The sequence below is a fragment of the Euphorbia lathyris genome, chromosome 8 (assembly GCF_963576675.1).
Source record: "Euphorbia lathyris chromosome 8, ddEupLath1.1, whole genome shotgun sequence".
NCBI classification, from domain to species: Eukaryota; Viridiplantae; Streptophyta; class Magnoliopsida; order Malpighiales; family Euphorbiaceae; genus Euphorbia; species Euphorbia lathyris.
Window position 1 is genome coordinate 68,315,886 of NC_088917.1, and position 23,721 is coordinate 68,339,606.

At 32.6% G+C, this 23,721-nt stretch overlaps 2 protein-coding genes across 7 annotated transcripts; one reads left to right on the plus strand and one right to left on the minus strand.

The window, feature by feature from the left end:
- Positions 1-200: 200 nt before the first annotated feature.
- LOC136203840 (homogentisate phytyltransferase 1, chloroplastic) lies at positions 201-7,630 on the minus strand. Its single transcript, XM_065995070.1, has 13 exons — positions 7,306-7,630; positions 7,152-7,199; positions 4,575-4,837; positions 4,289-4,372; positions 4,126-4,200; positions 3,274-3,357; positions 2,778-2,867; positions 2,349-2,450; positions 2,164-2,259; positions 1,992-2,063; positions 1,806-1,901; positions 1,583-1,687; positions 201-504 (listed from the first exon to the last, which is right to left on the minus strand). The coding sequence occupies exons 1-13, from the start codon at positions 7,355-7,357 to the stop codon at positions 463-465; spliced, it is 1,209 nt and encodes a 402-aa protein (XP_065851142.1). The 5' UTR covers positions 7,358-7,630; the 3' UTR covers positions 201-462.
- A 5,279-nt stretch (positions 7,631-12,909) lies between these two features.
- On the plus strand, positions 12,910-19,527 carry LOC136203624 (uncharacterized). 6 transcript variants are annotated; one of them, XR_010674929.1, is made up of 9 exons: positions 12,944-13,084; positions 13,260-13,420; positions 13,604-13,666; positions 13,873-13,909; positions 14,166-14,259; positions 14,819-14,872; positions 15,132-15,168; positions 17,210-17,354; positions 19,123-19,527. XR_010674929.1 is itself a non-coding variant. In XM_065994821.1 (8 exons), exons 1-4 carry the CDS (start codon positions 12,928-12,930, stop codon positions 13,873-13,875), a joined length of 384 nt encoding a protein of 127 aa, XP_065850893.1. In that variant the 5' UTR covers positions 12,910-12,927; the 3' UTR covers positions 13,876-13,909; positions 14,166-14,259; positions 14,819-14,872; positions 15,132-15,168; positions 17,210-18,854. The 6 variants fall into 6 exon arrangements, 3 of the variants coding, with proteins under 3 accessions (XP_065850893.1, XP_065850892.1, XP_065850894.1); XM_065994821.1 differs by lacking the exon at positions 19,123-19,527 and having other exon boundaries at positions 12,910-13,084; positions 17,210-18,854; XM_065994820.1 differs by lacking the exons at positions 17,210-17,354; positions 19,123-19,527 and having other exon boundaries at positions 12,910-13,084; positions 15,132-15,481.
- The last annotated feature ends 4,194 nt before the right edge of the window (positions 19,528-23,721 follow it).

Below are 23,721 nucleotides of genomic sequence, written 5' to 3' on the forward strand. Positions count from 1 at the left end.
TAGTGTTCCATGTTTCTTTTTCGTTTCAGTTTCTTTTCCGTTTCCATTACTGTTTCCTAATTGTATTTTTTTAGAAATAACGTTTCTCGACATCCGTTTCAGTTTTCAGTTTCCGTGCAACATAAGTCAATACCAACAACAACAACAAAATTACCAATGGCATCTCTTGAAAAATGGTAAAATTGTGCTAGAATTTCAAGGAGGAGAATGAAATCAATCTTCATAATAACCTTAAACACAAACTTATCATCATCCCCTATTCAATATCCATTGATTATCCAAAATGACATAATTTGATACTTGTTTTCATGATTTAACTTTCCCATCATCTAAAAATATGTAGTGGAACCAATGTTCATTTAGTAGAAACATAGTATCTATCAGTCACAATGTGTAGATCATCATCTTTTCTAAAACATGAATATTTTTTCTAAAACTGCTTTGTCTATGAACTCCTTAAACTCATCTTACAAGTGGTATGAGCAAGTACTCTGCATAAAATAGCTGCAAATACAAAAAGGGAATCAGATAAAACTTCTATAATAATTTCTTACACATTCAGACACATCCTCAGTAAAACTTTCCCAGTGTATTTTATTTAGCAAGCAATTTCAGACAAATTCCATTTTTAAGAGATTATGGAGTTAAGTTCTCTCTTAACAAGCTACTAACATTTCTTTAAGAGATCATCAAGTTTTCTCTGGATAACTAGCATGTTCGTAAACCAAACTTTCTCAAGCTTGCTAAGGCTGCCTAACTATTTGTAACAATTCAATCCAAGAGCAAAAAATCTACCTAGGTACATGATACTTGGTGCTAATTGATGCTTGGTTAACAGGAATTTGTCCATACCAGCCATAGTTGTTAAAGGCGTGCCTAAAGCTCCAATGGCAGAAGGAATTAGGCTGAGTACCTAGCACCCCCAAAGGTAAATGCTATCACCAAAGCCGCGGAAAGGCGCGGCTATATGTCACGGTTTTTTTAGGGTTTAATGTCCACTATTGGATTAGACATATCTAGTTCCAAAGTAAAAAGAAAAAGGTGCAGATACACAACGGGAAACTGACTTTGTATGTGAGTATGATGAACATCAGATCCTTGAAGAGATTTGATGATGTTGGAGATGAGAAGGGTGATGGTGATGAGTGATGAATTTGGAGACTTTTGATGACAAGTAGCTATGAGTCAACTTAGGATTTACTATTTAGTTGAACACTTCAACTTTAGAATATGGAGTTTATCGCATGTTAGAATTTATAGTTAATAATATTGTTACGATTTACTATTTCTCGCATTTTGGTTTTAGAATTTATTTTTTCTTTATATTTCAAATATTATCATTTATGGTTTTATATATTTTTATTCATTTAGTATGCCTTGTGTCACTCAAGCGCGTCCAAGGCTCCAGGACCCCTGTGCCTTAGTACACTATGTGCCTTTAATAACTATACCAGCAGGTTACATTAAAGTCAAAAGTTTAGAGCTAATAGGACAGGTCTGACTGTATTAGGGCCTAATTGCAAAAAGAAGAAAAGTTCAGGACTTCATCTGTAAACTTTTCCGTGTCAATGCAGAAACATACCTTCCAAATAAACATGTAGCAGGAAGTTATTGCAGCTTTGCTCTTAAGATCAACAGATTTGGCACGAACCCACAATAGTGAAGCCAAGATCACATGCCCCAGAACCTAAACCCATGGAACAAGAACTTTAAATTACCAAAGTAAATAACATATATCCATGCCACAAGAATAAAGGCTATAGTCCAAACGTGTGAATTTGAGGTTAAGAACAAGATCAAATTACCGTGACACACTTGCTCCAGGTGCACGAAGATGCAGCTCCAACAAAAATAGCAACAGCATAAGCAATTTCAAGAAGAGAAATGCAGGTCCAGAAAACCTGCCAAGGTAAATTACAAACAGCCAAAACCTATTACTAAATCTAAAACTTATAAGTAGTTTGCATTTGATTTAGATATTGAAAACTAACCCGCTCTTGGCCTAAGCGCACAGTAAATGACCGGATACCAAATATTTTGTCTCCTTCAATATCAGGTATGTCCTACACAAATCAAAGTTTAAGCAAAAAATTCAAAATAAGCATGAAACCAAGTGGAAAACTTTTAGTGATTTGTTTACATTAGAAATAGATATATATTTACCTTGAATAATGCTATAACAACTGAGAAGAAGCTCATGAATGCAGTTGCGAAAATGAGAGGTCTGGAAAAGACAGCAGGTCTTCCGAACACATGGGTCTGGAAATTGAGAGCTTAAGAAGTTGAGTATGCAAGGGACTAAATTAGGATTCAACGTCTATTCTATAGAAGATTTTAATTAGAAGCACCTGCATATGGAGATAAAAGGCAAGCTGCACGATCACTGCTCGAACAGCTAAGATGCACATTGCCGCAACTAATGCAAATCTTTTCCATCTCAATAGTGGCAGCTGAAATAACAAAATAGTTCGGCGAAATTCATTAGGTGAGATAGAAAGATTGCGACTCTCGGAAGGTTGATGCGACGAAGACATAAATATCCATCTTAAGAGCAACTTATACACTAAAAGGATGCGTAAATTAACTGTACTAGCAAATACAAATAGCTAGTAGGAGTTTGTGTGTTCTCTAATACAACTTTGTATACGAAATTGATATTTCAATTTACAATTAAGCTACGTGATGTGTTGTCCACTAAGTTTCCTATTTTTTTTTATGAAAGTTTCCTGTTTAAGTGTTCAGGAATTAACTGAGAACCATATTTTGTCAAAACTTACATTGATTGAATATGCTGTTCCAAGAACAAAACTGACGAAAAGAGCCCAAAATAATGGCCATGAACCAACAACCCATCCGAGCCAAAAACTCTGAAAGAGAAAAACAATCATCAGTACTCTTCTATAAGGAGTTATACAATGTATTTATGCATGTATGTGAATATTTTTATATTTCATAATTGTCATGGAACCGGTTGAACTAAAAGCTCGAGCTTTTAGCTAAAACGGTTCCATGACATGGTATCAGAGCCAGTGTGATAAAACAGGTCCAGGGTTCGATTCCTGGCAGCCCCATTTGTTGAGTTATTTGCAGGGCATGGTAATTTGGGCCTGTGTTGTGCACGCTTCAAGCCCAGTGAGCATTTGTGTGTGGGGGTGTGTCAGCTATTAATATGAAGTGGAGCTCTAACTATCAGTTCGAGCTTTTAGTTCAACCGGTTCCATGACAATAATGAAGGAAGAATACCGAAAAAATAAATTCTCGAAATATAAATACCATTAAGGAGAAAGTTGCAACAATCATGATTCCAGTGACCAATGAATATTCTCCAGATGCCAATGGAAGGTATGGCTTGTTAACCTGCAATGGAGCATGAAGCAAACCTCCATAATAAGAAAATAGAACTAAGCCTATCTATTTATCTAACATTTTTATGGAATTAATTCCTCCTCCTCCCAGAAAGTGAAAAGAGACTTTCTTTAATTGTCTAACATCAATTGGGCAAATCAAAACCTATCAAACTACATGATCAATTTCCATTAGTAACTACAACAGACAAGAAGGTCTCTAGACTGTTAATCAGTTTAAGAAAAATGTGTCTATCATGTGATTTTCCTGTTGGAAGACACCATATATAATATGGGTTAATACATAATTAATTACACACCTAAACTCATCACTTTTTGCCATTTGGCACCCTGAACTTATACTTGGATCTACCATGCACCTAAAGTTGTCAATTTTGGACTTCCAACGGACCGACACCCTTATTTGCTGACAGTGACATGGAACATGCTTAAGTGGAAGTTTAACTCGACAATGCCATGTCAGCTTTGAAGCTTGCCAAATCAGCAAATAAGGGTCTTGAAGGTCTAAAATTGACAAGTTTAGTTGTGTGATAAGTCCAACTATAAGTTCAGGGTGCCAAACCGCAAAAAAGTGACAAGTTTAAGTGTGTAATTATTTATTAAGCCTATAGCGTAACCTGGAAAAGTGGGCGGAGACTGGCTTGCATCAATACTCGCCCATGCCCCGAAGACGATTTTTCACCAATATTAATGCCTTGATTCTTCAGGTATATCAATTAAAGTCTTAAGGAGACCTTGAGACACAACATGTATAACTTACCTTGTCTATTTCAATGTCTGTCAACTGATTTAAGCCAACAATATATATATTCATCATGAGAGCTGCAGCCACAGCCTGAATACAATAATTTCAAACAAGAAATTAAATAAAACAAAGATGTCAACGAGCTCTTAAATATGACTCAATGTTATTTCCACATCACCTCCAACACCCCCGTCAAGAATAGTGGAGAAAGATCTGAGAGCCTTTGGACTGCAAGGAGAGAAACCGACACGATGCTCAATGCCTGTTCAGAATAACAGTAATGTGAGCGAGCCTCAGCCTTCTCTTTGTTTCTCCTTAATTCTCCCTTTAGATATTTATTTATTTTAAAAGGACCTTGTAATGAATCAAATCAACACTTAAATAGATAACAACCATGAAAGCCGGTAGCAAGTCAAAATAAACATTATTGTCAGCAGATTCACATGATTGAGCTTCAACTTAACTGTGCCAATAACGGTGTGAGGACGTGAAAATCTGTAGAAAGCATCTACTGCATTGAGCACATGTTTTGAAGTACTCTTAGTATCATAGACTTCAGCATCGGATTCAAAAGGTTGTCCAGAGGCAGCACGCACCGTGAAACTGGCATCATTTTTGTAGTATATTTGATATTTTTGAAGACTATGTCTAAGATGATGTCGAAATGGAGAATGCTTTAGAGTGTTCCATGAGCTGCAACGAGAAACTTTAGCTGCTGCAGCAAAACCTGTTATAACAGCATATTGCTATCAGATAAGAGTGAAACCCAAGCTACAACATGAAAATAAAAAGGTAAAAATGCTTAAATCAGAATCATTGAGACAACCAAGGGAATTTAAGACGATCTATGTTATGGACCGTGGACTAAGATCTACTTAAATAACAATGAACTGGAAATAAATTGGCCTTGAAACTGCAAATTGTGCTTCTTAGATTTTCTTCCTGGGTGATTTGGAACGTACCAACAATATCCAGAGCTCATTACGAAGAACTCTGGATCTCTTCGATTGAAGTAAACTCATCTTGCTGAAAATTCATTCTTTCGTGTTTTAATACAATCTGGAATTAGAGAAAATATATAGTAGATAATAGCCTATGTTGCACGGACACGGAAACATTATTTTTAAAACATAACCTTTATAAAATAGTCTTCAAACGAAAATGAATACGGACACGAAACGGACATGGACACGGACATGAAATCTGGAAACGCTAATAATGAGAAGTGTCCGTGCAACATAGAGCATCCCATCACCAGACCGTCCCATATCCAGAAACACTATAACTACCAAACAAATGATGATCTCCTCCTTAACTTCTTGCTTTCTTAAGTTCATTATTGATCTAGTCTTGACTCTAACTAGAATTACTTCACACATTTCTTTATAGTCCTATATGATTAGAACTTCTGAAAAAAGCTTTTCAATCAGAATTGTAAGTCAGCTTTTTGACATTTTCACTCTGCATGATAATCAACATCACCCTTCCATCTCAAGAGTGTTCCGCTCACAATTTAGTCAGCAATACATAATAATAGTAATGAAAAAGCAAACATAGTGAATCTTCCTCTTCAAATTTAAAGTCAACTCTTTCCCATGGATCAATTTGAAGGCATTTTTAGATGATTTCTAATGTCTGTCCCTTCTTCCATCTTCAGTTGAGATACATGGATCTTCTCCATCTTCCTCCTTATGCTTAAGACAATAAGGAACATATATAATATCTAGTGGAAGAGCAAATATGGTCGTAGCCATTGCTTTAATACAGACAATGCTTTAATCTATCTTTAGGCATGCCCTCCTTAACAAAATTGACAGAGCAAACAACAACAACAACAACAAAGCCTTAGTCCCGAAATGATTCGGGGTCGGCTAACATGAACCGTCATACGAAACCGTGAAATCAAGTCGTGTCAATGACATAAATTCTCTCCCTCCACTCCGTCCTATTAAGTGTCATATTTTCCTCAATCTCCAATAAACTCATATCACTCTCAGTCACCCTCTTCCAAGTTTGCTTAGGCCATTCCCTACCCCCATTTCCAACTTTTCATTCACTAGCATTACTTCAACATCTCTTACATCAACAATTAGGCCAAAACTCAAACAAAAAAAACTTCTAGAAGTTCATCAAATAGCACAAGATTTTTTTTTATTTTGGGTCAACTTTTACTATGATATGAGTTAACATATGACTCAAATTGTTAAGCAAACATTGAAATTACTTTCCCATCAAAAAGGCACGCCTTAAATTTTTCACTCAACATACCATTCATTTTCAACATCTCTTATTTACTTATTTTGCTACAGAAAATTTCAGGTGGGACAACAAAAGAACACAATAGACCAAAACCTATAAACCCAATTCAGAACATCCAATTGCTCTATCACCAATTCTACCAATATAATCAATACACAACAATATGTCAATGTCATAAGTTTCTACCAATAAATCCAATTAACATGGTAAACAACTGACCGTGAACTAGACACATAACAACTAAATACCCAAGCAGAAAAGAAAACCAGAAATTTTACCCGGCCATTTCAAGTTGTACACACCTCCACATGCAAATGCCTTTTGGGCTTGCAGCGTGTACAACACAAGCCCATCCCGCCATGTGTTTTTAATTCCACAAATTAATGAGGTTGTCAGGACTCAAACCCCCAGACCGTTTGGTCTGCGAGGACCTGATACAATGTCATTGAACCAATTTAACCAACCGCTCAAGCTGACAGTTAAGAACCAATCATAGATCTTATATTAATATCGGACACACCCCACACGCAAATTCCTCATGGGCTTGCAGCGTGCACAACAGAGACCCGTCCGCCATGTGTTTTTAATTCCACAAATTAATGAGGTTGACCGGACTCAAATGCGCTATCGTTTGGTTCAAGTTGCTCTGATACCATATAATGTAACCGATTTAACTAAAAGGTCTCTAAAAGCTCATGCGATAGTTAAGGCCAATCATAAATAAGAAATGAAATGATTAACTAGAAAGCTGAAAGTAGTAGAATAGAGTAAAGAGAGGTTACCTGGAAAATGACCCAATTTGAAATTGTTACTACTCCAGCAATTCCCACCTATTATAAGAAGAAGAAAAACAAAGTTAGAACAAAAGGAGAGAGCTCAAAACAAGCAAAACTAGAAGCACAGTGCTCTTATCGCAAGTTAAACAGAAAGGGATACCAGAAGTAAGTGAGGAACACATAGGAGTAGATCCAAGAAGCAGAGACTCCATATTTTGCACTTTCAGCTTGACGGAGAAATCAATACTCCTTCAGTAGAATATGAACTGTGAAAACAACTGCTCTCTGCTTTTACGAGTGTGCAGAAACAGAGAACAGGGAGGGAAAAAAGTAATGGCAGAAAATTTGATAGAAAGTTTAAGACTGAAATTTGTGTACTTCAATTATTTTATTTTCTTTCGTCTGGAAAACACGAAAAGTACCAAATTTACAAGTTAACAAAGGTTTGGCTGTAAGCGACAGATGTTTCCGTTTTTGGCAGCTTTAGCTAGACCTATAAATTACAGTGTTCCAGTCGGTGTTCATGTTAAGATGAGTCAATTTGGATTAGTATTAAGATGAGTAAATTACAGTGTTGCAGTCGGTGTTTACCTCAAATTCAAGGGAAAATTACAGTATTGAAATGGGAGGCGCATTTACATATTTAACCCATTTACTTATCCTACTACATATTTAGACTGATTTTGTGTGACTTTCCCATAATACCCTCAATATTTACGCGCGTCTGTCTCCCTTCCGTCTGACTTCGCAGATTCGACCATATGCGAAGCCTGCGAAGCTAATGTTTGGATTTACTTAATGAATTTAGTTCGAAGCTGAAGTTTGTTTTGCTGGATGAATTTAGTTCGGATATGCGAAGGCTGGATATGTTTTGAAGCTAATTCGCGAAGTGGTATATAACAAAAAATGGCAAACAACAACGGATTCTAACATTAAAATCATAACATTATCAAACTTTACAACAAGATTGCCACAATAATAACATTCAAATCATAACATTATCAAAATTTACAACAAGATTGCCACAATAAACTCCTAACAAATCACTTCAAAGTGAACCTAACTAATCCGGTACCAATTTTGAAGCGGATGAGTAATCTTGGTGTGCACCATGAGACACATCCATCCCAAAAGGTCTGAACTTCCATTTCTCATCCCAGAAGGTCTGGACTTCCAGACCTTTTGGGATGGACGTGTCCCACGGTGCACACCAAGATTACTCATCCGATTTACAATTGGTACCAGATTAGTTAGGTTCACTTTGAAGATTAGCACCATGGGATGGACGTGTCCCATGGTGCACCCCAAGATTGACACAACCTCTCCTAACCAAATATTTTAGGAGTGAATGTGTCAATCTTCAGGGAAGTTAATCCCTATACAGGAAGGAAAATCATCTCCCATGCAGCCCAGTACGTCGCCTTCCAGAAAGGGACGTTACGTATTCAACCACCTTCAGAAAAAATTAATCGTGTTAAGCAGGGAAAAAGACGACTTTGGCTTTGCGAAATGAAGATTAGCGAAGCATGCGAATGTAAATATGCAGGGAAAGAAGTAATTTTACTTCGCTAATCGATTTTTTCGCGAAGTCTGCAAGGTCTGAAACGTGACTATCTACGTCGCATATCGATGCTTTCGCGAAGTCTGCGAGATTAGAAACGTGAAGATCTATTCGCAGACTTCGCGAACTAATCGATTCGCGAGGTAGATCCATACGTTTCAGAATCTTTCTCTTCGCAGATCTTCGCGAAATCATCGATTCACGAAGTAGATCGTCACTTTCCAGACTCGTTCTCTTCGCAAAGCTTCGCGAAACCATCGATTCACGAAGTGTATTCATAAAAAAAACGCAGAAAAAATAACAGATACTTACATTTTTCGCCCCTTTCACCCCCAAAAGCGACAATAACAATATGATAACATGGGAAGAACGAAGGAAATAACGTAAAAAAACCATTTCTTTGATGGTAACAAGAAGAAAGAAACCAAGCAACGAACATGAAGATGAAAAACAATGGCTTCGTTTTCTAGGGTTGGGAAGTTGCAGAATCAAGAGATGAAGAGAGGAAAAAGAGAAAATCATTGTGATTTTGACGAAATAGTGCAGATTTCGTGCAATTTAAAGGAAGAAATGAAGATCAAAAGTCTTGAAATCATTAATGCAGGAGCAACTTTTCGCATAACCAAGGAGATAGGGGGAGCGGCCGTTCGCGAGTGGTGGGAAGTGGGAAGGTTAGGGGTATTATGGGAAAGTCACACAAAATCAGTCTAGATATGTAGTAAGATGAGTAAATGGGTTAAATATGTAAATGGGCCTCTCATTTGATCCAGTTTTGTAATTTTCTCCAAATTTAAACTCAATCCAAAAACTCTTAATTTGTTTGGATTAGTATTGATTTTCGTAATATGTTTTGGGATTATATGTAATTGTATTATGTATATATTAATGATAATTTTAAAAAATGTAAACAAATATAATATTATTTTAAATATTTTATATCATTTTTAGGTTAGTAGGTTAATACTACTAACTATTGAAAAGTCTGATGATATCATATTAGGGGTCATGTGTGTAGGGGACTCAAATCGTCTAGTCATATAAAGTTGTTCTCTTATTTCCTTTTCAGGATCCGTAATAATTATAATTTTATTATCTTTATTAATAAAATGATATATAAAAACATGATAGCATATAATAATAATTTCAAATATTCATTCTCATAAAAAAAAGTCGTGTCATTTTCGGATTAGCATATCAACTCTAAAAGCATTCATACTAGTGATATCAAACTTTTAGTGTCACATAGGTACAAATAACAATGAAAGATAACTAGTTTCAAAAAAAAAAAAAAAAAAAAACAATAAAAGATAACACTCCATTAGAGTTTATTGTTACTTTAAATTATTGTAGGATAAAAAAATTATTAGGAAATTTTGAATAAAATTATATATTAATTTAAATATCATCAAACACCTCATTTCATGAACAGTTGTGTCTATCGTGAATAGTCATGTTCGTACATAAACAGTCGTATTTGTCTGTATACAATCGTGTTCGTTCGTGAAAAGACATATCCTTTCAAGTTCTATTTATATAAAATGGATTGTCAAATTTATAAGTCGTTGAAAAAACTATTTGTCTGTTCATAATGTTCTTGTTTTCCTACTACGTAATCTGTTGTATCTTAGGTGACGATTATCAATAGCGATGACATCTGTCTTAAAAAAAACTGTTAATATAAGCCTCAGATTTATCTAACTCTTTCTTTTTAATTTTGTTTATATGTTTTTATGTGTTCGATTTGTTTTTTGGTTAATTATATCTAACATTTTTAAGACAAATTTGAATTGTTTTTGCTTTACACACGCATATAAAGCAAAATGCTGCTAGAGGAATGTACGAAATAATGTACCAAACTTCCTGGGTTATTGGCCACCATAGTTGAATTATATACTTGTTATAATTTATACTTTTTGAAAAACAATTGTCACCTATATTTGTTTTTAGAAAAACAAATACAATTATTTTTAAACTTTCGGGATATTAATTTTGTCAATTTAAAAATAATATTTACTTTTAAATAAATGAGTTGGTATACTAAAGAAAGAGAAAAATGTTATACAATCTAGATTCATTTATAAAAAAATATTTAGATTATTGTAAACTACTCTAAAAAAAATAAGTAAATAATTAAATTATTTATAATGAAAACTTACTATTCTATTATTTGTTAATGCATGAATTTATAAAGTTTATCACCTATGAAGTAAAATGTTGTATGAAGTGTAATGTTGTTCAAATTATTATGCTTTGTTTTTCTAATAAAATAAAATATTAACTACTTATTACTTTACTTTATAATCTAATTAATAAAAAATATTATTTCCAGTATAATTACTACACATACCTTTCAAAATAATTTTTTAAAATAATTTCTTTTATAAATTTAAATTATTTTAAAATAAAAAATTATTATTATTATATGCAAATGATATATAATTAAAAAATATTAAATTTTTAAATTTTTGTACAAAAAATTAATCGACCAACGCAACACGCGGAAATAGTACTAATTAGTCATTAAAAAGGAGATATATAGGTAGTATTATCTTTTCAGACCCTATTTAATGACTTCTTAATTTATAAAATTTTGATATACAGTATGAGGACACTTTGATAGGTGGTTAGGGGGTTCGAACCAGAAACTCTTAATCTACACTCCACATTACTTACCACTGAGCCAATTACTTATTTTGTGTATTATGTCGCGCGCTGCTTAATATACCACTACCCTTTTAGCTTCTATTGTTTAATATTTGACGCATGCACTTATTAATATCGATTAAATATGCATAATAATGAATTATTAATAGAAAAAAAAAGAAATGTGCGTAATAATGAATTATTAATAGAAAAAAAATTGTGCATAATAATGAATTATTAATAGAAAAAAAATCCAAGAACATGCTCTAATTTCTTATTTATTTAATTCCTTTATATTTTTGTAATTTATGTTATATAAGAAAATATATTTTTTAAAACATACGTTAGAACATATATTTTAACTTTTAAAACACGAACTATGAAGTTTAGAAGGTACGACATATTTCTTAGAACATACGTTATGTTTTTTAGAACATGTGTTATGTTTTTTCGAACATGAGTTATAAATTATATTATAGAACAAATGAAAAAACGATCCAGATATCTACTGAGTTTTTTAGAACATTATACTTAATTTTTGGAACACAAACTATATATTTTTTAAAACAAACGTTAGAATATATATTTTAACTTTCAAAACACGAACTATGAAGTTTAGAACGTACGACATATTTTTTAGAACATACGTTATGCTTTTTAGAACATGTCTTATGTTTTTTCGAACATGAGTTATAAATTACATTATAGAACAAATGAAAAAACAATCGAGATATCTACTGATTTTTTTAGAACATTATACTTAATTTTTAGAACACAAAATATAAACTTTAGAACATACGTTATGTTTTTTAGAACGTACGTTATGTTATTTAGAATATGGGTTATAAATTATATTATAGAACAAATGTAAAAATGGTCCATATATTTACTATTTTTTTAAAACATTATACTTAATTTTTAGAACACAAATTATAAAGTTTAGAACATATGTAACAATCGTTCTTAACATTTTAAAATATAAATTACAAAAATATAGAGGAATTAAATAAATAAGAAATTAGATCATGTTCTTGGATTTTTTTTCTATTAATAATTCATTATTATGCACATTAATTTTTTTTCTATTAATAATTTATTATTATGCACATTTAATCGATATTAGTAAGTGGATGCATCAAATATTAAACAATAGAAGCTAAAAGGGAAGTGATATATAAAGCAGCGCGCGACATTATACATAAGAAAAGTAATTGGTTTAGTGGTAAGCAGTGTGGAGTGTAGACCTAAATTCTCAGGTTCGATCCCCCCAAAGTAACAACGTTTTTTTTTTTAAATTTTCCTACTCAAAACGACGTAGTTTTGAGTGTTCTCACCTCCTCACCTAAAAAATGGTTTTCACAAGAACCATCTCCTATATATATATATATATAATAAACAATAAGAAAATCTATGAAATTTTGCAAGTTTAGGGATATGATTTGTCATTGTTCCAAACAATATTAATTGTAGAGTGAAAATGACAATAAAAGGGCTTCTTTCTTTTTCCAACATCAATACTAAATACTAAATCTGTAGCTAGTAATGCTGAGGTGTCATCTTTAGAATTATCTACCGCTTATGTGTAAATTTCTCAATATTACTCTTCTTTGCTCCTTTTATTCTCCGCGCATATTGACTGTGATAAACGGTTCCCCAAACCCACGAATTCTCAATCTACTCCTACTTCCACTTTTGTTTTTGGGATCTCTTAATCTTCTACGATTTCTTCTCTATGGTAACTGCTCTTCCTTTTCTTCATTTTTCATGTCGAGTCTTCAATTGATTTCTCATTTCTTCTCTTCTCTTTCAATTGTTCTTGAATCTGAAAGTTTGAAAGGATCTGAACTTATTGCTTTGTTTGTCCAGAATTAATTACATGAGCACCAAGATAGTCTTTCTTTGATTTGCAGTACTGTCGGCTCCAATGCGTGGCTTAGATCGTGTCTTCCTTTGTAGATTCGAAAAGTTTCTAAGCCAGGGGACGGTTTTTCCAGGCATGCTACGATTTCTCACTTCTTTTGTTTTGATTTTCCTGGCACGCATCGATTTCTCACTTCCTCTGTTCTATATGGTAACTGCTCTTCTCGTTTTCTTCATTTTACATGTCGTTTTGTTCATTTTATTTATCACTTCTTCTGTTCTTGGAAAATTTCTTTTCAATTATTCTTCATCTGTTTTTAATTAGAAAATTATGATTAATTGAGGGTTATGTTTCATTCTCTTTTATCAATGTCTTTTTCTGCCTCTTTATCAGGAGGGAGTAAGCCAAAGTCTGCTTCTTCAAAGAAGCTCTGATCTTATCTCATTCAATCCCAAGGTAATATTCAAGTTTCATTCTATTTTCTTTTCTCAGATTGAAATTCACTTTTAATTTGGGCTTTTGAGATTTCATCCTTTGTTTATTTCCTTCAATTTTATTTTTACTTTCGTTCATTTGATAGTCCTTCAATTTTGTTTTAAATTTTATCCATTCATTTGATGTTCAAAATTTCTTTGCTGTGCTTTTGGATTATGTTTTTGCAGTGAATGTCTTCAATGGAGTGTAGACTGAAGCTCTAAGGTTTGTTCCCTTTCTTGAATTTTTTTCTTTCCTCATTTAGTTATGCAAGGAGCAGTTCCATGAACAGTAAATGATAGTCGGGTTCCTGATTGTTTATCCATTTTCCAGTAATAAGAAACGTTCCCTATTAATAAACAGTTCAATGCTATTGATTTTATTTTATTTTACCATTCCTTTTTTCTGTTGTAAATAGATGAATATCTTTTGATTTTGTTCTATCTATTTCCATGATCTGGAACTATTTTTGTATATTCAGTTGTATAAGAGGTTCTCGAGCATGCATAAGGACTCTGCTGCACTTTTGGCCGATGTCTGGTCAATCGATTTTTTGGACTTTATCACCTCTCCATGTATGTTTTGATTTTTCAGCGCTAAATTGGTGAAATTGTGTAGAAGTTTGGTGTGTTTATTTGTGCCAATTATGTGCATTTATATCTTAATTACTAGAATAGTGCTATTGAATGGTGTGTTTATTTGTGGCAATTAAGAATTAATGTGCTATTGACAAAATTATAGTATGTTTATTTGGGAACCATTCAACCATTAATAGAAGTCAATAGCACCAAGTTGAATACCATAAATTTAACATCTCTCTTTGTATTTTAATATCTGTCTCTAAATTAACTAGCCAAATCCCTCCGCTGCTTCCTTTCTAGGCATTCCTTTCTACCGTATTTAAGCCTTTTAACAGTTTCTTAAATTCTTTTTGTACCTTCCATTGAAGTTCGATTTGTATAAATATAAGTTTCGTATAACTGCTTTGACTGCCTAAGTTCTTATGTTCTTGCTTTTTTGTTTCATAATTGAATTTTCTAGCATCTTCTATTTGAAATTTTGGACTTGAAATTCAAATTCCTTTTTCTTTTGAACTACTCTTTGTTTCTAATATCTTTTTTCTCTTATTTACAGGAACTTTGTTATCCACAGCGAATACGCTACACTCTTTTCACCATTACTCCGTTGGTAACTCTTTGACTCAAACATATATATGGGTTCCTTAATGTAATTGTTCTAATTTTGATTGTTATTTGCTGCTGGCTTTACAATTCTGTCTTAGTCATTAACTGATTGTATTGTGAATTGGAATAATTTGCTTAACCTTTCCTAGATATCAAATCTTAAAATTTTTGCCTTTCATTTGATGTTTGGAATAATTTGCTTAATCTTTTGTTTCCTTACATTTATCTCTACCTAATCTTTTGTGATTTCTCTTTGTTTCAAGGGACATGAAAGCTAAACAGCAAGGTTATTTTATCCAGGTGCATAACATGTTCAAATTGATGTTCAAATTGAAGTTAAATGTGCTAATAATAAAGATAGTTAAATGTGCAGCAAAGTCCTTTGAGTCAGCATAATGTCCATGAATTTACATTGCCTATTTGCTCTCCAAAACTTTAGAAAATATAAAGAGAAGTGCTAAATTTTGGATTAAAATGAGTATTGTTTTATTGAATTAATAGGTATGTAAGTAATATAATGTTGAGTTATGTAGGAAAACATTTCACATAAGATTTATGTTGTTAAAACTTGTGTAATATAATGTTGAGTTAAATTTGTAGTATAATATTCTCATTTCATTTTCTATATATTTGTTATATTAATTCTTAAAAATATTTTTCAAAGAGTAATGGTTTAACTTTTAATATTCAAAATAAATAAAATTTCCAATTAATTACTATTTTATTTGGGTTAAGGTGCAAAAATACCCCTAACGTTTTGGGTCTGGAGCAATTTTACCCTTAACGTCTAAAATGGTGCTATTTTACCCATAACGTCGGAAGCCAAGAGCAATTTTACCCCAACGTTGATAAATTGGGTCAATTTCAGACACTATTATAAAACACATATATCTTTGTTCATTATTCTGCACCAATTGCATAATAATTCGTTCTAAAAAAATATTTCATGTTTTTTATAATTTAATAATAGAATTTGAGATTAATATTTATAAATTCGGTGGATTTTTTTGATTTTTTTTGTCTAATCTATACAAAAAGACAGTATATTTTTTTATTTTTTTTACATCCCAACGAATGTTTGTGATTTGTTACTGATAAAATGACATACGTATGAAGTGTAGATAACAAGATTTATGAAAATTGACCCAATTTATTAATGTTAGGGGTAAAATTGCTCTTGGCTTCCAACGTTAGGGGTAAAATTGCACCATTTTAGACGTTAGGGTAAAATTACTCCTGGTCCAAAACGTTAGGGGTATTTTTGCACCTTAACCCATTTTATTTAAAGTAATATAAAACTTTCATATCATGTAGCACCAATTTTTTACTACTATTTATAAAAGTTGAAACAAACATCTTGCTTGGTTTTTCTTGGTTCATTTAGTCTGGGTTTTGAAATGTTTTAATAATATTAATTGAATTATTCATTATTTTTTAATATGCTATAAACTAAAAAATGATTACATTAAATTTCAATATTTATATATTCATTAAAGTAATAATCTGTAAATTTCTAGATATCTATAGCATGGTGATGAAGCCAAATAAAAAAAAACCGTGCAAAGCACGGGTCTAAACCTAGTTGTGTATTATTTATCATTGCTTCTTTCATCCAAAACGTCATATTTTGTCATTTTTCTTTTTTTGCAAGTTTTTCTATTTTTGTGCATTTCAGATTTTCTGCTTCTTCTTTAGGTGTTTTCTATTTTATTTGAGAAAATTACATGTGGAATTCAATTTCTATACCTTAAACGTTTTTTTGTTTTTTTGTTTGTTCTTTTTTTATACCTTCTTACTTGTCCAAAAGTTATACGCAACTACATGAAATGTTATGTGATAGGTTTCTAATTTTTTTTTTAATTTAGAAAATGTAAATTTTCTTTAATTTATACGAAAAAAAGAGGATATATCTACCGCCATCAAGACATCTTTACAAGTAGACTTGGGCATGGGCTGGCGAGACCGCCCCGCCCAGGCCCAAACCCATTTAGCAGGGTTTGGACACATGAAAATGTTGTCAGGTCCGGTCCTGTCCAAGTCCATATAAGCTTCCAAAAACTGGATAGACTTGGGCTTTACGAATTTTACATCGGACCGGCCCGACCCAATATACTACATATAACAAAGTGTTTTGATTATTTTTTATTTATTTATTTTTCAATTGTTTTGAGATGTAGCCAAATTTCTCTATATACATGCATTTTGTTTTTTTTGTTAGGTGTTAGCAATCATATTTTCATTTATACATATGCATACAGCATGTAATTTGGTTTAATTGCTTTTTGGATTCAATTCACCATACAATATGTTTTTTGGTTTAATTGCTTTTTGGATTCAATAGGCTTGGGCAGGCGGGTTTGGGATTCATATCTTAGGCCCGAGCTCGAGCCCGGGTCAATTTCTTGCTTGTTGGGCTGGACTTGGGCTCGTTATTAAAAGCCCGACAGGCCCAGCCCAGCCCAGCCCATGTCCAAGTCTACTTACAAGTAAGTTAACAACACTCTCCTGAATACTTTTCAATATCTATTAATTTCAAATTCCATTACTGACTTTATCATCAGAGGTGTCATGGCCGAACCTAACGACATATCCCCAACGACATAATTATCATCAAACGAAGGAAGTGTTGTTATCAATAATTATTTTGGGTGTTTATTTCTATGTTTATATCTAGAAATTTTCCTCTCATTCATTCGCACACAACGACCAATATTGGATGCACAACCATATTGAAATTTGGCATTTTTTAACACTGAACAAAACATTTGTTTATCTTCATTTGTCATATCAAAATGTGAAGGCCCATAATTTTTTTATACCGTCATCAGAATGAGTAGGATGCAATACCTTTCTAATACCCATATCTTGTAAATCTAAACGAGCTTATAGATGATCATTAGTCTTTCCATGAATATTTATTAAAGTCCCTATAATGTTATCGTATACGCTTTTCTCAATATGCATAACATCAAGATTATGGCGAATCATAAAAAATTTAAATATTATAAATTAATAAATAGAATAGAATTACTAAAATTAGATAACACATAAATTATCATTAATTAAGATAATACAAATAACTAAAAATCTAATACAATCCATTGGATAATTAAAAATAAGATAAAACAACAACAATTTCACACATTACGTTAAAAATAAGCATATTGAGCAACTAGACATATAATTAAAATACTTATTACATACAATTTTAGTTAATGTATACGTGTAATTATATGTTTGTTTCTAATTCTATTCCAGTTTAATGTGTAAGTGTTTCTTAATATTAATAAATAAATAAAATTAGTAATTATTATATTCTCATTATAGGTTACACTTTAATGTATATTTTTTTCATTTAATATATAATATTTTAATGTTTAGTCTAAATTGATCAAGTTAATAATAATAAAAACATATGTAAAAGGTATTATAATATTAATAAATATTGTATATGAAATGGAATAAAGAAGAGAGTATTCTTTTTATAGAAGAAATTATATTAGTGGATTGAAGAAAAAATAAGAATTTGGAAAGAAAAAATGAAAAATTAGAGATAAAGAAATGAATTAAGGGGATTTTGTTTGGAGATGCTCTAATAAAATAAGAAAAAGAAATCTAAATAATGAAAGACAATACAATATTATAAAATTTAACATATTTGCACATGTATGCAACTAATGAATTAAAGTTCAAAATTGCCTCCTAAGTTGGGAGGGAGAAGTTTAGTATGAATTCAGTAATAGTGCCAACTTCAAAACTGAGTTAATATATAAACATCAAATTGAGTTAAATTGATTATAGTGCCAACTTCAAAAATCATTTTAACCCTTAATCATGCAACCTATACAAGCTATTTCTTGATATCTTGAACCTCGTACTATAAATGGAAGTGTAAAAGGAAGTAGGGAACACGTAAATCCAACCCTTGACGGTGAGTTAGTTCGATTTAACTCTTAACTTTTGTTTACATTATAATTTTAGGGTTAGGTTTATAACGATGAGTGAAATGGGAGTTGATGAAAAAGAAATGAATGAGATAGAAGTGATATAGAATGAGAGAGGGTTTAGGTAATCTCCAACTATCTACTCTATTTTATTTATTCGAACTCTATTTCAACTATGTAGTTACTATAGTAACACTTCAATCATTTACTTTGTTTATACTTTCAAAATGAACATTTTTAATATATAATTTTATTATTATTATATTAATTAAAAAATCACAATATGGGTACATTGAGTACATTGCTGCAGATGTCGCAAAGGATGCATTTTGCCTCAAGGAGTTTGTAACTCATTTAAGAGTCGTTCCATCCATCCTAGACCTAGTTGACATCTTCTGTGACAACAACGAGGCTATAACACAAGCCAGGGAGCCCCAGTCACACAAAAGGACCAAACACGTACTTAGGAAGTTTCATCTCATTCGAGAGATCATTGATAGAGGAGATGTGAGAATCACTTGGATTGTGTTAAAAGATAATGTCACAGATCCACTGATAAAAAAAAGTTGGCTCAACTGAAGCATGAGGGACATGTTAGGCCTATAGGAATTAAGACTATGCCTAGTTCCGACTACGCAAGTGGGATACTATTAGTGTATATCCTAATCTTGAGACATTATAACTTGATTATTCTATTAATAAATAAGGCATCAATCTATTCCGTTCATTTATCTAATGCAAATTTACTTTATATACTATTCAAGTCTAATTATATGCTCATATTTGTCGGGTTGAGGATCCAAGCAAGTAAAACTATGAGGCAATAAGATAATATTCTAAAACATCCCTATTATCGTGGGAACAATAATGAACTAAAGATTAGTATATGTTTTGATTGTTAATAATGTTTCACTGGTCATGGACATTAGATGTTAACCAAGGACATATGAGCTTATGAAATAGTAAATACTAGATCGATCCGCTTATGAGAACACTACATGGTCGTGTGTTATAGGCGTGACTCATGTAATACTTATAATGGACTATTTAGACCTGAAGTCACTATGAGCCTAAATAAAATACAATATACTTAGATTATTCACCTAACGAGTCCTAAATGGGTGCTAAGTATGAGTTTAGTTGGGTATGCTTTGAATCATTCTTAGAAACCATGAGTGAAGTAAGAGGACTGTTGTTCTCCTATCCAATTGATTAGTGAGACTAAGAAGTGTACGACCGTATCTAAATAAGGTAATGAAGTTTGTCGCTCATTTGAAATTGACCAGTTCACATGGGAATCAAGAAATATCTTAGCAACATATGAGGGTGACAGAATCATGCCTTATGCTATACATCGATATCCAATAGCAGGGAACAACATAAGATTACTTATATACGAGATATTGGATGGTCATACCGGCTTGCTAGAGTCCGCTTATGATTTGTGGTCCAAATAATAGTTTGTGCCCACTACTAGTTCTAGATGAGTCTACATGATCACATACAAGCTAAATTATATAACTCTAGTTTGAGAATAAATATAATAGTTAGATATATTTCGAGAATATTTATGCAGTTGGATTCGAGTAAGCGACTGATATTAATTGGATTAAAACCAAGTTCAAGTCCAAGCTCATTGTTGGAGGAATTCTACCAAATTATTTAGTTCATATACTTAAATAGTTAAAACATAGTTATTAATCAAACACTATATATTTATATATCAGAATATATAAATATAGAAAATTAGAATTTAATTTAAAATTAAAATCCTGACTTTGTTTTGAAGAGATTAAAATCCTAATTTAATTAGTTATTATATTTAATAATTAAAGATAACAACCTCTCTCTAAAGGGCGGCCCGGTGCACTATGCGTCCCCGTTGAACGAAGGTCCGGGGAGGGGTCCCATCACAAGAATGTACTGGGGGACAGCTTTCCCCTACCAATTTATTTGGCAAGAGGCCGCTCCTAAGATCCGAACCCGTGACCTCTTGGTCACACGACAACAACGTTTACCCCTCTCTCTATATATAAAATGTTAGATTTAATTAGGATTGGATTTAGAATTAAATTCTAACTAAATCGGGTTTGAACGAAGATAATTATTTTAAATTAAATTAATTTTTTTTATCTCTCTTTCATCTATCCTAGCCGCCTTCTAAGGGCTATTCTGTCTCTTAGACAAATTGATATTTTAGTCAGAAGCAAAATTTAATATACGGAGAATTTTTTCTGCACAAAAAAAAACTAAATACACTTTTGATTCAATTGGAGAGTGCTAGCACACTATTGGATTTGACATTTTTTTTCGCGAGTGTGACATTAGAGTGAGTTCATATCATGACTCATTGTCTCGTCACAGATAATCTTTGTGTACTATTTTCAATTCGAAGGAGAAAGGTAAACAAGTTTTTCTAACTTTTATTACATGCTTGGATCCTTGGGGCCGTCTCTAGGTTATTTAGAAAAAGTTTTAGTCATGGTTTTTCTTCGTTTTAAAACCCAACATGAAGGACAATTTCCTTTAGTCTCGCATCAAAGTGTTGATTGACAGTGTTGTCACTGCCATGATGTTTCATTAATGGATAACTTTTCAGGTATAATCAAATACAAATGCATATATTGGACAACGTGAAAATAGCACTCATAACAAAATGAAGGACCTATTATGCATTTTGGGTTCAAGAACATGAGAGCTACCCATCAAAGAGCGCCCACCACCCTTTTGCACGACATGATCTATAAGGAGATGAAAGTCTATGTGGATAACATGCTTATGAAGTAAGATGCTTAAAAAAAAGATCATAGTGCATTGGAAAATTTCTTATACAGAACGAGTTAATTACAAAACTAGGTCAAATGAGAAGCTCATTTATATATTTAACCCATTTACTCAACCTACTACATATCTAGACTGTTTTTGTGTGACTTTCCCATAATACCCCCAATCTTTCATCTTCCTCTTCCTATTCCTCTTCCTTACGGTTTTCTCTTCATCCAAAATGGCTCCTCCTCCTTCCACAGGGATCTAACCTGCAAAATCTATTGTTGTTTGACGGCGTTCTCCGGCAACTCCTACTCCGGTGAGAGAAAAGGGAAGTGAACGGAGGTAGAGGAAAAATGAGAGGGCGATTTTAGGGCGAACAACGGTGAGAGAAGGTGAACGACGGTAGAAGAAGGTGAACAGTGAGAGCAAAGAAGAGGAAGAATGCGAACATACGATAGAAGAAGGTGAACAGTGAGAGAAAAGACGAGGAAGAAGGCGAACAACAGAGAAAAGGGAAGAAAGAGGGCGATTTTAGAGCGAACGGCAACCTCGTTCCGTGAGGCGGAAGATTGGGAAATGCAAAGAAAATGCCTAATTCTATAAATCTCACTGAATTATTGTTGGTGTATTCATTTATGTTCTGATTTTTTTTTGTTAAATAATGTTAGAATCCGTTGTTGTTTACCATTTTTTGTTATATACCACTTAGCGAATTTTGTTAAAAACACATCCAAACTTCGCATATGCTAACTAAAATCATCAACTAAACCAAACATTCGCTTCGCATGCTTCGCATATGCTAATTAAAATCATCAACTACACCAAACATTAGCTTCGCAGGCTTCGCATATGCTAACTAAAATCATCAACTAAACCAAACATTAGATTCGCAGACTTCGCATATGCTAACTAAAATCATCAACTAAACCAAACATTAGCTTCGCAGACTTCGCATATTTAGCTTCGCAGGATTCGCATATGCTAACTAAAATCATCAACTAAACCAAACATTAGCTTCGTAGGGTTCGCATATGCTAACCTCTGCGAAGTCAGATGGGAGGAAGACAGCCATGCGTAAATATTGAGGGTATTATGGGAAAGTCACATAAAATCAGTCTAGATATGTAGTAGGTTGAGTAAATAGATTAAATATGTAAATGGACCTCCCATTTGACCCATTTTTATAATTAACCCATACAGAATATACAAGTACAATCTAAAACTCAATTCCTTAAAGTGTGTTTGGGTTGACGTTAGGAAAGTTGTTGGGTCACAATGTCAATATTAGGAATATCACGATCGATCCAGATAAAGATAAAATGCATAACTGTGATATCAGGCTAAAATTTGAGAAAGAAGTAAGAGTCTTTATAAGAAACATTCAGTATGTCAACTACTTCATCTCAAAGTTTATAACTATTTGTGAGCCTATGACCCTTTTTGTTTTCCGAAAAATATTGTGTATGGAAATATTTTTCTGATTTTCCGATGTTTATTTGCTTAGGAAAGCAAGTCAACCAAAAAGTCTAGGTTAGTCGACAGAAAAGTTTATGAAGAAAGCGAGAAAAATGTTTTACATTTTAAAAAGAGTAAAATATTTTCCTAAACTTTTGAAACGCTACTCAATTTCTTCTTATCATTTTGAAAACAATAATCATCCACCATTTGTTTCCATTTTTCGATTTTATAACCAAACACTGGAAAATATTTATATTTCAACTCAATACTTTTCATTACCCAATATTTTTCAAAGCACAATTTTCCATCAAACAAACAAACCTACATTACATGCTTTTGAAAAGATCAAACAGTAGTTGATGAATCTTCCCATCCTCAACCCCGCCTTGTAAACAAAAGACTCTCTAAAATCATATCGTATCTTCGAAATATTCCTCCGACCCCGATTCCAACCCCGACTCCGACCCCGACTCCGACTCCGACTCCAAAGACTCTTGTAGTTTCAAATTTTTAAATATTCTTTTTGTAATTTTATTTCAAATATGTACTTTTAGCATTTAAATTCAAGGGCCATGAATGAAATTTAGCATTTTTACTAGCGAGCCCAAATTAGATTTTGGGAGATGATAGCTTGAAAATGCTATCCAAGATTGAAACTTTTAAGCCCAATCTTCCGCCCCAA